This window comes from Podarcis melisellensis (assembly GCF_964234715.1).
Source record: "Podarcis melisellensis genome assembly, chromosome: 14".
NCBI classification, from domain to species: domain Eukaryota; kingdom Metazoa; phylum Chordata; class Lepidosauria; order Squamata; family Lacertidae; genus Podarcis; species Podarcis melisellensis.
The window spans coordinates 36,682,800-36,695,625 of NC_138546.1; the positions used below are offsets into that span (position 1 = coordinate 36,682,800).

At 44.2% G+C, this 12,826-nt stretch overlaps 1 protein-coding gene across 1 annotated transcript; it reads left to right on the plus strand.

Moving 5' to 3' along the window:
- The first annotated feature begins 1,331 nt into the window (after positions 1-1,331).
- Positions 1,332-11,133, plus strand: CFAP161 (cilia and flagella associated protein 161). The gene is made up of 7 exons (XM_081888758.1): positions 1,332-1,486; positions 2,739-2,828; positions 5,425-5,660; positions 6,401-6,485; positions 8,146-8,304; positions 9,382-9,455; positions 10,735-11,133. Exons 1-7 carry the CDS (start codon positions 1,397-1,399, stop codon positions 10,934-10,936), a joined length of 936 nt encoding a protein of 311 aa, XP_081744884.1. The 5' UTR covers positions 1,332-1,396; the 3' UTR covers positions 10,937-11,133.
- The last annotated feature ends 1,693 nt before the right edge of the window (positions 11,134-12,826 follow it).

Genomic DNA, 12,826 nt, shown 5'->3' on the forward strand with positions numbered 1-12,826 from the left:
CCTTCTGTTGTGTGGGCAGAACGTTCCCTCCCCTTACCTGGCCGATGCCCTGGCAACGCCTCTCCAGGTGGGATTGGGCGATTGGCTGAGGTAGATGGAGACCTCCAGGTATCCAGCGTGGGGAGGATGAAGCCAGCCTGAACTACCAGGAGTCGCACTGGGATCCGGGGGGGGGGGCTGCACCCGACCAAGCAAAAGGCGCCCCCCCCATTTGATGTGAGGAGCGGTCATTGTGGATGAGCCCTCAGTGTATGACTTCCAGCATGTGATTGACAGGGATTCATATTTCAAGTTTCATATTAGGAAATTATAGGAGGCTGTAGTATGTAAGCAAGCAAAGAGGACGAGACATTTTTATTGGCGATTCAAGCCATGATCTGCTAAGTAATTTTCAAAGCATGTACTTAAAACTACACCCTGCAAACCGTAATGAGGATTTTCATTTAGGTTTGTGCAAATCCCACTTCCAAAAAGAAAAAAAGTCCAGTTATATATTTTAAAAATGACTTAAATCCACAAATCAATCAAAAACAAATATACATACAGTGGTACCTCGGGTTAAGTACTTAATTCATTCTGGAGGTCCGTACTTAACCTGAAACTGTTCTTAACCTGAAGCACCACTTTAGCTAATGGGGCTGCCGCGCCACTGGAGCACAATTTCTGTTCTCATCCTAAAGCAAAGTTCTTAACCTGAGGTACTATTTCTGGGTTAGCGGGGTCTGTAACCTGAAGCGTATGTAACCTGGTGTATGTAACTTGAGGTACCACTGTATATACATCACTGAAAAACAGGACAAAATCAGTAAAAGCATTTGATACAAATGTAACTAAACCATGTGTCTGGATAGGCCGGCTGAAACAGAAAAGTTTTCAGGAAGGATCTAAAACATATAGGGAAGGTGTACTCTCTGTGTGTCTATCTATCTGAATCTAAATTATTTGAATCTAGTTTATTTATTTGTACCCTTTGTACATGGTGGTTCACAGTATAACACGATTTACAATAAAACAAGGAAATAAGAGTATATAATATCAAATTTCCTCCCTGGATATTTATTGTTTACAGTTTTTGTGTGTGTACACAAATCACAGCACAATAAATTCCATTCTCTGCCCTTCTCTTGCTTATAAAATATACGTCCCATCTATGGACGGTCCCAGTTCTGTCCCGTGGCTAAAGGGATGGCAAGAGCCCCCAGCTCCTTTCTCAGCCATTCTTCCCTATTCTGATTGGCTAGCAGCTCTCCTCCAGCAGGGCCAATCCCAGGGGCACACACAAGGTCCCCATGGCAACCTGTCAACACAGGTCATCTTTCTCACAGCAGCGTGTTTTGTGGCACCTACCTCCTCGACTTTAAGGCTAGCGAAGTGGCCCACTTCAAAGTCATCCAAAATGTTCAACCTAAGGACTAGTATGAGTGGCAGACAATACAGCCCTGGGGTGCTGATTGGCAACTGGAACGAAGATGTGTGTCTGGAAGAGGTAATTAAAAGCTCCCCACCCCACTTGACTTATTTCGTTTACTTTGTGTCTTTATTCCATTTTCTGTTCAGTTCTTTCTATATGTACTTGGAAACAAACTCCACTGTGTCGAGTGAGATTACTCTCAGTTAAGTGCGCATTGGCTAATTTCTGCTATATGATGCATGGTTGGTGCTTTTTCCCCTTAAAATAAATGTTTGGGGTACTCTCATTTTCCTACTTATATTGAAAGACAGCCCCTCAATGAGGCCAAACTTAGATTCACAAAATGTTTAGGGGTATGCGTACTCCTGCGTCTCCCCAGAAAAAAGCACTGTACATAAGGAAATGTGTTTTGTCAACAAATTCTGCAGCATGTTATTGATATCAATTACTATGGATGTTTTAAGGAAAATCCCCTTAAATCTATGGATAGATTTTTGTACTTTTATTCTTTATATTTTATTGACTTTAATTATGGCAAATAATTAGGTAAATGCTTTGTCCAAAACAAAGGATATTTCTTTTCCTGTATTTGGGATATTAAGAAAAAGTGCTTCTTACTGATGCCAACCGACCCAGCTTTTTCCTGATTCTGCTTCCTTTTCTACACCCCTTTCTGGATTTTGTAATCGGCTTTGTGTTTTTCAAACTCTATTCGTGGCCCCTGACTCAATTTGTGGGAGTCTGCCTTAGTTTTGCACACCTCTTAATGATGAAATTTAGCAGACTTTTATTGCTGTTGTTTTTTATTTGCATTTGGCACGGTTTGCGGTGGCTGAAGGTTGCACTATTCAGACCGAGCCGTGATGAGACAACGGATAATAATAATAATAATAATAATAATAATAATAATAATAATAATTTATTTATACCACGCCCATCTGGCTGAGTTTCCCCAGCCACTCTGGGCGGCTCCCAATCAAGTGTTAAAAACAGTACAGCATTAAATATTAAAAACTTCCCTGAACAGGGCTGCCTTCAGATGTCTTTTAAAGATAGGACAGCTGCTTATTTCCTTCACTTCTGAAGGGGGGGTGTTCCACAGGGTGGGCGCCACTACCGAGAAGTCCCTCTGTCTGGTTCCCTGTAACTTCACTTCTCACAATGAGGGAACCACCAGAAGGCCCTCGGCGCTGGATCTCAGTGTCCGGGCTGAACGATGGGGGTGGAGACGATCCTTAGGGTATAAAGGACGTTATACATGCACATGCAGGTATACATGCACGTTAAAATGCCAAGCTCACATTAAAAAAATTCTTTCCCAAAACAGGAACTCCTGAAAGACTTCTTATGTAAAAGAGAAAGAGGGGAGCTTCTAATCCAGAAATCAAAAAAACTGAAAGAGAACCTTTACAAGAAGGTATGTGATCACCCATTGCATTTCTACATTTCTACCAGCACTTGCTTAGCTTTAGAAAAAGTGCAATAATAAGTGACTTTAACCTATGCCTGTACAGAAAACTTGTGATATTATGAACTGCTGTTGTTTTCCTTAATCCTGAATAACTGATTCACATATTACTATGCATATCAGATCTCTGGATGAATCAAGATGAGGAGGAATGGCAAATACTGTTGATGGGGAGTGGGGAGGCAGAACAAGAGTGGAATAAGAGTCAAAATAAGAATTTCCTCTGCCGTGTGCAGCGTTTCCTCAGGATTGGACTAGATGACCCTTGAGGTTCCTTCCAACTCTACAATTCAGTGAGACAAATCAAGGTAGAAAGTGTTACCTGAAGGTAGAGTTTGGAAACCACTAGTCCAGAGGCATATTCAGGTTGAGGTGACAAGCACCCTTACTCAGATCCCTCCCTTCACTGCCATTCTCATCACGCTCCATAATGAAGTGTTAGAAACTATCTGTGACTGAGAGCATGTTCTGCTCTTGAATTTGGTCCATCTAGCTCCATATTGTCTATACTGACTGGCAGCTATTCTCCAGGATTTCAGACAGGATTCTCTCCCAGGCCTACCTGGAGATGCTGGGGATTGAACCTGGGACCTTCTGCATGCAAAGCAGACGCTCTACCGCTAAGCTAGCATATCCATCCCTTTCTTCCCCACCATTCTGTACTGATTTAGCCCATAAGACAATAGGCCCTAATGGGAACTGGTTTTGAACCAAGTCAAAAACCATTGACCAGTCCAATTGAACATCCTGTCTTCCCCAACCTGATGCCTTCCCGATGTTGTGTGTCGAGACCCCAAGACCACCCCCTCATTGATGAATAAGACACAAGGACACAGATATTAATGTTATTGGGCAAATTTAGGCCACAACTTTATTGGTTACAGAATGTGAGCGGTATTGACTTAGGCATTGGGATTGACATGACTATATGGGTTAAACCACAGAGCCTAGGACTTGCCAATCAGAAGGTCGGCGGTTTGAATCCCCGCGACGGGGTGAGCTCCCATTCCTCGGTCCCAGCTCCTGCCAACCTAGCAGTTCGAAAGCCCGTCAAAGTGCAAGTAGATAAATAGGTACCACTCCATCGGGAAGGTAAACAACATTTCCGTGCACTGCTCTGGTTTGCCAGAAGCAGCTTAGTCATGCTGGCCACATGAGCCGGAAGCTGTACGCCGGCTCCCTCGGCCAATAAAGCGAGATGAGCGCCGCAACCCCAGAGTCGGCCACGACTGGACCTAATGGTCAGGGGTCCCTTTACCTTTACCATATCTGACTCCTGCCCGTCATGCAGGGAGTTCAGTAAGGGTCAACCACCGGTAGGGGGGAGCCCCGTCGATGCAAACCAACTTGCGCTCCCCCTGGGTTCCCGACGGGATCGTGGCATGGCCCCAGCCCAGCCCCGGACTTCGGACAAGATCCATACCCCCGAATTCCTTTAACAGAATACCCTTAAGCTTGGAGAGGCAAGTGATGGCCACACCTCACCTCCCCGACCGTAAGATCAACCAATGCCAAACCGCCAAACTTTACAAAGTTGTGACGATTGCTACGAGGTAGGCAAAAACCAAATGGCCCATGCCAATTTGCCAAGTGGAAAAAGTCCTACCAGGCCTCTCAATGCCGATTGAGAAAGAGAGCCAAGAGGAAGCTCTCTGGCTCGCACCTCGGTTTAAATGGGGCCTGGCCACGCCCCCTCAGCCAGCGGATTGGCTGGCAGGCGAATGGCATGTTGGGAACCTCCGGGGGAGGTGGGACTTCGTCCCCTGCCCCCGAAGGGGAGTGGGTGGCCACGCAACTCCTCCCCACTGGGAAGTTGAGCGGATTTTTGGATGACAGCTGCCATCATACCAGATCTTTAGCCATGCTGGCTCTGGCTGATGGGAGCTGCAGCTCCAAACATCTACAGGGCACCAGGTTGGGAAACGCTAGTACAGTGGTACCCTGGGTTACATACACTTCAGGTTACAGACTCTGCTAACCCAGAAATAGTACCTCGGGTTAAGAACTTTGCTTCAGGATGAGAACAGAAATCATGCTCCTGTGGCATGGTGGCAGCAGGAGGCCCCATTAGCTAAAGTGGTGCCTCAGGTTAAGAACAGTTTCAGGTTAAGAACAGACCTCCGGAATGAATTAAGTACAGTACCGTACTTAACCCCAGGTACCACTGTATATACCAATGGGCAGCTCCTTGGGGTTTCAGGCAGGGCTCCTTTTTAAGGCTTACCTGTAAAATACCAGGGGCTGAACTTGGACTCTGCAAGAAAAGGATGTGCCATATCACAGACCAACAGACCCTTCCCTGACTTGAGGCTGCTTTTGCCAGATGGGCAGTTTCAGCTTCAAGGTTGTGTTTGTAAGGATGCGTGGGAAGCCCATCTTTTCCAGTGCAGCAAGCAAATAATAATAATAATAATAATAATAATAATAATGCCCATCTGGCTTGATAATAAAAAATGATCTTTGGAGACAACCAAAGTGAAAATCCAAATCATGCTATAATCATCTGAGATCCCACCCCTTCTTCTTATTCTTTTTTTAAAAAAAGGAGCAGCTCTCTATTTCAACAGATGGATTTATTCACTTTGGAGATACGGTTATGCTGGTGAGCCCAGATAACAACAATTCACCTGACAAGGAACCTACCATGAGTGGGAATCTATCTCTGGCTGTTAATCCCAAGGAAACAGACATACTCTCAGAGAATGAACTGACAGCACCCTGTGATATGAGCGCAATCAGCAGCGTGACCCCAATTGGCCGGAATGCATTCCGGATTTTAAGGTGGGAGACTGGTTGAATCACTTTGTAATTTCCTAGAATTGTATCTTTCTTTCTTTTTCATTCTTTCTTTCCTTCTTTCTCCCTCCTTATTTAATACGCCAAGACTAGTTCTGCTGTTAGCAGGTAAGTCGCCTGCTGCATGTTTTCCTTTGCATCCATATTGCCAAGGTGGCGCTGCGGTCTAAACCACTGAGCCCTTTGGACTTGCTGATCAGAAGGTCGGTGGTTCGAATCCCTGTGACAGAGTGAGCTCCCGTTGCTCTGTCCCAGCTCCTGCCAACCTAGCAGTTCGAAAGCAAGCCAGTGCAAGTAGATAAATAGATACCACTGTGGTGGGAAGGTAAAGGAAGGCGTTTCTGTGCGCTCTGGCTTCTGTGTCCCAATGCACCAGAAGCGGTTTAGTCCTGCTGGCCACATGACCCAGAAAGCTGTCTGTGGACAAACACCGGCTCCCTCGGCCTGAAAGTGAGATAAGCGCCACAACCCCATAGTCGCCTTTGACTGGACTTAACTGTCCAGGGGTCCTTTACCTTTTTTTTACCCTATATTGCCAAGGTGCCTACTTCAGTTGTGTGCACCTTGTAAAGATCCCACCTTGCTTTGCACAAACCCAGAATCCTTCAGGAGAACCTTGCTTTGGGCTCAGGACCTGGGATCAATTTGAATCTGCCGCACACCCCTCGTAAACGACCTGTAACATGTCTTCTGTTGAAATAATGACCTTTGTCTGTTTATTAAAGCATTGAAGGTGAATGCATGGGAGAGCCACTTAGATTTGGGCAGAATTTTGGTCTTGGAGCATCTGGAGGGTTTCCAGAGAAGATGGTAAGTGAATATATGAAACAGAACGGCCCATACTATGTTAATGACTATAATGTTATGTTACCATAAACCTATGCAGGATTAAGGATGCAACAACTATTTGCTAACTGTTCACCATGCTTTCCAAACTTTTCATGTTAGTGACACTTTTTAGAAATGCATCATTTTGCGACATGGTGATTGAGTTTCACTAGTAAATCAGAGATTAAACTAACCCTTTATAAGAGATAAGGACACATATCATGCAACACACCTACACACTACAGCCGACACACCAACAAGTTGTGACACACAATTTGGAAAGCTCTGTGATTATGATGATCAACTACTTCATAATTTTAACCTGCTTCTCCTTTGAAGAGCTCACACCAACATACTTGGGACCCTGAACCAGCCTCCCATGCAGGATCTCACTAAGCTTGGACCCCTTACCTGAACAATGGTTGGTCCTGCACTAGGATTAATTTATTTTTTAAGCCCTGAGGATGTATTGCTTTTCTCCACTCAAAGCTGATTTCCCACACATGACTTAATATTGTTCTGCATTATTCAGTAATGTCCTTCTAGATGGCCAATTTGCTTCCACAATGCTCTGGTTCTTAACTCTTTGTTCTTTTGTATTTTATTTCGATGAGTTGCATATATGTGGAAGTTCTTGTAGCCAAAAGGTGGACTGAAAATCTTCTAAATAGTAAACAAGTATTGAAAATTCAGAAGTAAGTTCAGTTGAGCAAAGACTTCTTCCAACATTCGTTAAAAGCTTCCTCTTTGTGTTGCTAGTGTGTGAAAACAGTCACAATCCAAGGATGCCCAGGAACGCATCTCCAGATGGTGGAGATGTCAGGTGCCATCTTGGCACCTTGGGCATCTTCACTTGGTTGCAAGCGGCCAATAGCCAGGTGCAAAATGCGCTTGACACCTGGCCAATTTTGAACGCTGTCCAATTCTATCCAACATAGATGAAAACCTGCTCCTTGATCTCAGGAACCATTGCACAAAATTTGCAATATCTTAAGAGGTGCCCAATGAAGAGACATCATCAGGCCTGTTAAGTTGTGGGTGAACATATCAGACGACACAGCGATTCTTCAAACAGCTCTTGTTTATTCACAGGCCAGAACAGAACTGAACCGAAGGGTTCAGCCAGCCTGCTTATATAGAGCTCCACTAGAACGCAACAGTACCCATTTTCTGTAACTATCCAATCACTGAACGTCACTTTCAATCCCTTATTTGCATATGTGGACCTGAGTGAAAACTATCTACAGTATCCCCTGCTGGCCCAGGATGAGAACTTCAGTACATAACAAGGCCGGATGCTCAAAGTTGCCTTTGCTTTCTGTGCAGCTTCGATCAATGTAACTTCAGGTAGTATTTCTGCTTTTGGCAAGCGCTGGGATTTGCAGCTCTGTGTCCACCCTCTCCCTCATTTCCTGAAGTTTTGCAAATGCAAAGTCCTTCACACCCAACCATTCATGCCAGACTAGTCCATACAGCAAACTTAAGAACACAACATGTGATTACAGTATGATGTAAGCGCAATATTGGACCCAGATTCGTAACCGCGCTAATATTTGTTTTGCTTGTTCTTTGGCCTCTGTCAATCTATAACAATGTTTATCTAATTCGCAGACAAATCATTCCCACATGTTTCCATTTCCAGCTATTTATTGCGAGTGACCACAGAAGTTTTCAGAACATGACAAAGAAATCCTCCCTCCAGCCTGTGTTCTTGACCGATGAACTTACCTACCTGTGTTCTTGGCAAGCTACGTATCTGGACCCACAGTTACGCATGGAATACGAAGGGTTCCCAGTTCCTGTAAGGAATGACACCGAGCCTCTTAAGAGTACCTTGCCTTTCAGACTGTTCTCTCATGTTATCCAACCACCTCTCCCTCCTTTCCTAAACCAGCTCCACAAACGCTCCTGTGCTCTAGGAGCCTTTAGCTACCTCCCGTGATTCTTACCTCTTTGGCCTCTGTTATGCCAGCCCATAGGGACACAGGTGGCGCTGTGGTCTAAACCACAGAACCTAGGGCTTGCTGATCGGAAGGTTGGCGGTTCGAATCCCCGCAATTGGGTGAGCTCCCATTGCTTGGTCCCAGCTCCTGCCCACCTAGCAGTTCAAATGCACGTCAAAGTGCAAGTAGATAAAATAGGCACCACTCCGGTGGGAAGGTAAACGGCGTTTCCATGAGCTGTTCTGGTTCGCCAGAAGCGGCTTAGTCATGCTGGCCACATGACCCGGAAGCTGTCTGCGGACAAACGCCGGTTCCCTCGGCCTATAGAGCGAGATGTGCGCAGCAACCCCAGAGTCGTCTGCGACTGGACCTAACGGTCAGGGGTACCTTTACCTTTATGCCAGCCCATATTGTGGGAACGGCTTTGCATCCTTTACCCATCAAGCCATCTTCAGACGCATCCTTACCATACATTTGAAGCACACGGCTTCCCCCCAAAAGAATCCTTGAAACTGTAGTTTGTTAAGAAAGGTGGAAATTGTTGCTCTGCGAAAGGGTGCTGGGAATAGCTCTCTAAGTGGTTAAACTATAATTCCCAGATAGGGGCACCATCTAAGGAGGCTGAGGGGCTGAGAGCACCCCCAAAGTTTTCAAGGAGGGGCCTAGGCCCCCTCAATATTCCATGGCCTGCAGAGGGCCTCACTGGGCCTACCCATGGCTACGCTGGGCCTCACGTCTTCCTCCAATTTCCTTCCTCTTCACTTTCCGCCTTTTCTGCACAATTTGAACAATAATTCTTCCTTGCCACACCTCTCTCTGCTTTACTTTTGATTCCCAAGGAAATTTTAAACAAATTCATGTGTAAACAGAATTTAAGCCCTTCTTTCCTTCAAGTATTTCTCTTTCTCTCTCTCTCTCCCCGCCCCCATTTCTAGGCAAATACAAAGATCCTCATTGTTCACAGTCATACAAATCAGGCCTTGGCAGTTCCTCGGATCTTCTGGATAAGGTGAGCAACTTTTGTAGAAAGGGCACATCTACACTACACTCCAAATATGCATTGGCTTTACACCAGTTTTGAACCCCCTGGTTAAAACCTTACCCAAACAATCCTGGGTACCAGGGACAGGGGATAAATTCATTTCAGTTCAACATTTAAAGGCGATCCATCAAATCTGCACTTTGTAAAACAACATGTGAACCAAAACACAGCCACCTTTCAAAATTCACACTTATCTGAATTTTGCAATGCCACTCTCCAACTAAACAATGATTACAAGAAGACAGATATCAGGGGAGCTGCTTGCAGAAAGAAAGTGTACATTGGTCAAAACTGCCCAATAAAAATGCAATGTCACATCTTCCCCAGGGAATTCTGGGGACAGTTGGAAGTAGTGTAAGACTGTATTTACAAAGGCTGGATTTCCTCATAAGTAGCAACCACCTCCTCCCCCAAAATCAAAATAAATGCCTCCACTTCCCCAAGAAAGAAAATTGGCCCTTGTTTCTTTTGTGTGTGTGTGTGGGGGATACTTTGAGTAACTGGGGAAGGACTATTGGCCAAACCTTATATAAAAAAGTAATGGGAAAACAGGGCCAACATTTGAGGACTGTAGCAAGGCAACTGGCTAAAATGTTTTACAAAGATCTAATTTTGGTTCCTCTGTTTTTTGTCAGGTTGATGTTGGTTAAATGTTTAGTTGGGGTTGGTGGTTATTTTAATTTGTAACTGTAAACTGTTTATTATTGCTATTACTATTATTGCTATTGTTGCAGTTGCTATTGGTTTCTGTTGATTTATTGGTTGGTTTGTTGCTCGTATAGGATATTTTGATCTTTTTAAATGTTTGATGCTTTGTTGTGTTTTTATATGGCTGGAGAAACCCAGCAAGATGGATGGGATATAAATTTTTTAAAAAATTATTTATTATTATTAACATCAGTCAACACCACAAAGTGAGTTTCCCACCCCCACTTCAAATGCAATGTGTGTGGTGGTTTGTGTTTGCTTTTCTTTTCTTTTAGTATAAATCATTTAAATATAACTCTGACTCTCCCTTTATCACGTACATAGCACAACGGGACAACAAGCTATCCCCCCCTCATAGCGTATGAATCAATATGGCTAACCTGACCCAACAACCTATCCCCAACACACATACAAACAAGCCACACTGCAATCAACTGAAAAATTTAAAATTGTATGTGTGCGGGGTCAGCTGACATTCAGGCTGAGGCTACGAAATGTCTAGCCGTTATTGTTGAATATCTACTCTCTTCTTTTGAAGGACGTACTTTGGAAAAGAATTTGAGGTGAACTGCCACACATACCTGGATACACACAGAGCTGAAGAAGACAAGAATTACTGGGTCGTAGTTACCGGGAATCCGAGTGACAAATCAACCACGATGTTTGATAGGCCGAAGCCTCCGTCAGACGCGGACAGAGCGCAAAACAGCGAAATCCCCAAAGTAATATGCCCCTGCTAAAGCCCATGCTTTAAAAAGGAAATACAAAAACGTCCTTTTTTGTGCTCATGTAAACAGAAAGCGAGAGAGAGAGCGCGAGAGCTGAAGATGTAAACTGGCAGCAGAGCACAAAGGATGCTTTGCTGTTTCTTCATTCGAGCTGAACAGATAGGTAAGGATGTATTCAAACAGCAATGGAAATATAACATCTGTATCTGTATAACATTTCTATCCTGTAAAAAATAAATAAAAAATCCAGAATACAGTACCAGTACAAGAAACTTAGAATCGCCTTAGTTTTTTATGTACCTTGACCCACATTGTGTCCTTTCCTATCCTGATCACTAGGTGGCAGCATCTTTTAAAAAGAAAGCAAAACATAAAGAAAACTTTCTCCCCGCTCGTTTAGGGATCTAAGGGTGAAACTACACCAATGTGGGCCACCTGGTGTCCTTCAGATGTTGCTGGACTACAATTCCCATCATCCCTGAGGATTATCAACATCATCATTTTGTTTGTATACCCACCTTTTCATAGTTCAAACCAGTGTTTTTTAACCTTGGGTCTCCATCATTTTTTCGGACTACAATTCCCACCATTTGTGACCACTGGTCTTGCTAGCTAGGAATGATGGGAGTTCTAGTCCAAAAACAGCTCAAGACCTGAGGTTGGGCAACACTGGTTTAAAGTGGCTTACAACATGAAATGAATTATATAATTACAAACATAAACAAATATAGCCATGAACAATAAATAAAACACAGCAAAAAGCCCACAGCCAAATCAAACCATTTGTACATAAATCATAAGAAGATCTAAAGGTGCAAAAATAATAACAGCAACCATGCCCTCAAACAACCCCGCAACCTAAGCATAGGTTCAGCAACCTCTGCTGTTGTAGCTGGAGTCAGTCAAGCTCTGCAAGTGCAGCTTTCTCCCGATTGAAGTGCAGAGTGTTTGAGAACTGGGATATTCCCAGGGAAACCAAAATGCTTGTTTACAAAGCTATTGTACTACCAACCTTACTGTATGCTTGTGAAACATGGACCACTTACAAACACCATCTCCAACTCCTTGAAAAATTCCATCAACGGTGTCTCTGAAAAGAATTGCACATCACTTGGGAGGACAGGCAAACTAATTCCAGTGTACTGGAAGAAGCAAAGATCACCAGTGTCAAAGCGATGATTCTTCAACATCAGCTTTGTTGGACTGGTCATGTTGTGTAGATGCCTGATTATTGTCTTCCAAAGCAACTACTCTATTTTGAACTTAAAAATGGAAAGCGTAATGCTGGTGGTCAACAAAAGAGGTTTAAAGACTCTCTCAAGGCAAATATTTAAAAATGTAGTATAAACACTGACAACTGAGAAACACTGGCCTGCGAGTGCTGCAATTAGAAAACAGCCTTTACCAAAGGTGTCGTGGGCTTTGAAGATGCTCAAACTCAGGACGAAAGGGAGAAACGTGCTAAGAGGAAGAAACGCTTTGCAAACCCTCCCATGATCAACTCCCGTCCAGAAACCCATGTCCACATTGTGGAAGGACGTGTGGATCCAGAATTGGCCTCCACAGTCACGGACTCACTGTTAAGAATGTGTTCATCAAAGACATTCTTACTCAACTATGAGTGATCACCAAAGAAGAAGAAGAAGACCTTTACTCCTGAGGAATCCTTGTCCATAGTCAGGCACCTCTGTGGATAGGTCAGGTTTAAGCTGCCACTTTTTCCCAGGCTTCAGACCTGTTCAGCCTTGATGTCAGAGGCTGGAGCCACCCTGGCAGCAGACCACCCCACCTCAGTCTCATTGCAGAACTCCAGCTCCTTGACCCAGATGGAGCCTGACCCAAGGCTTGGCGTAAGGCAGGGTAATAAAATTATAGATTTGGAAGGGACCCTGTGGATCATCT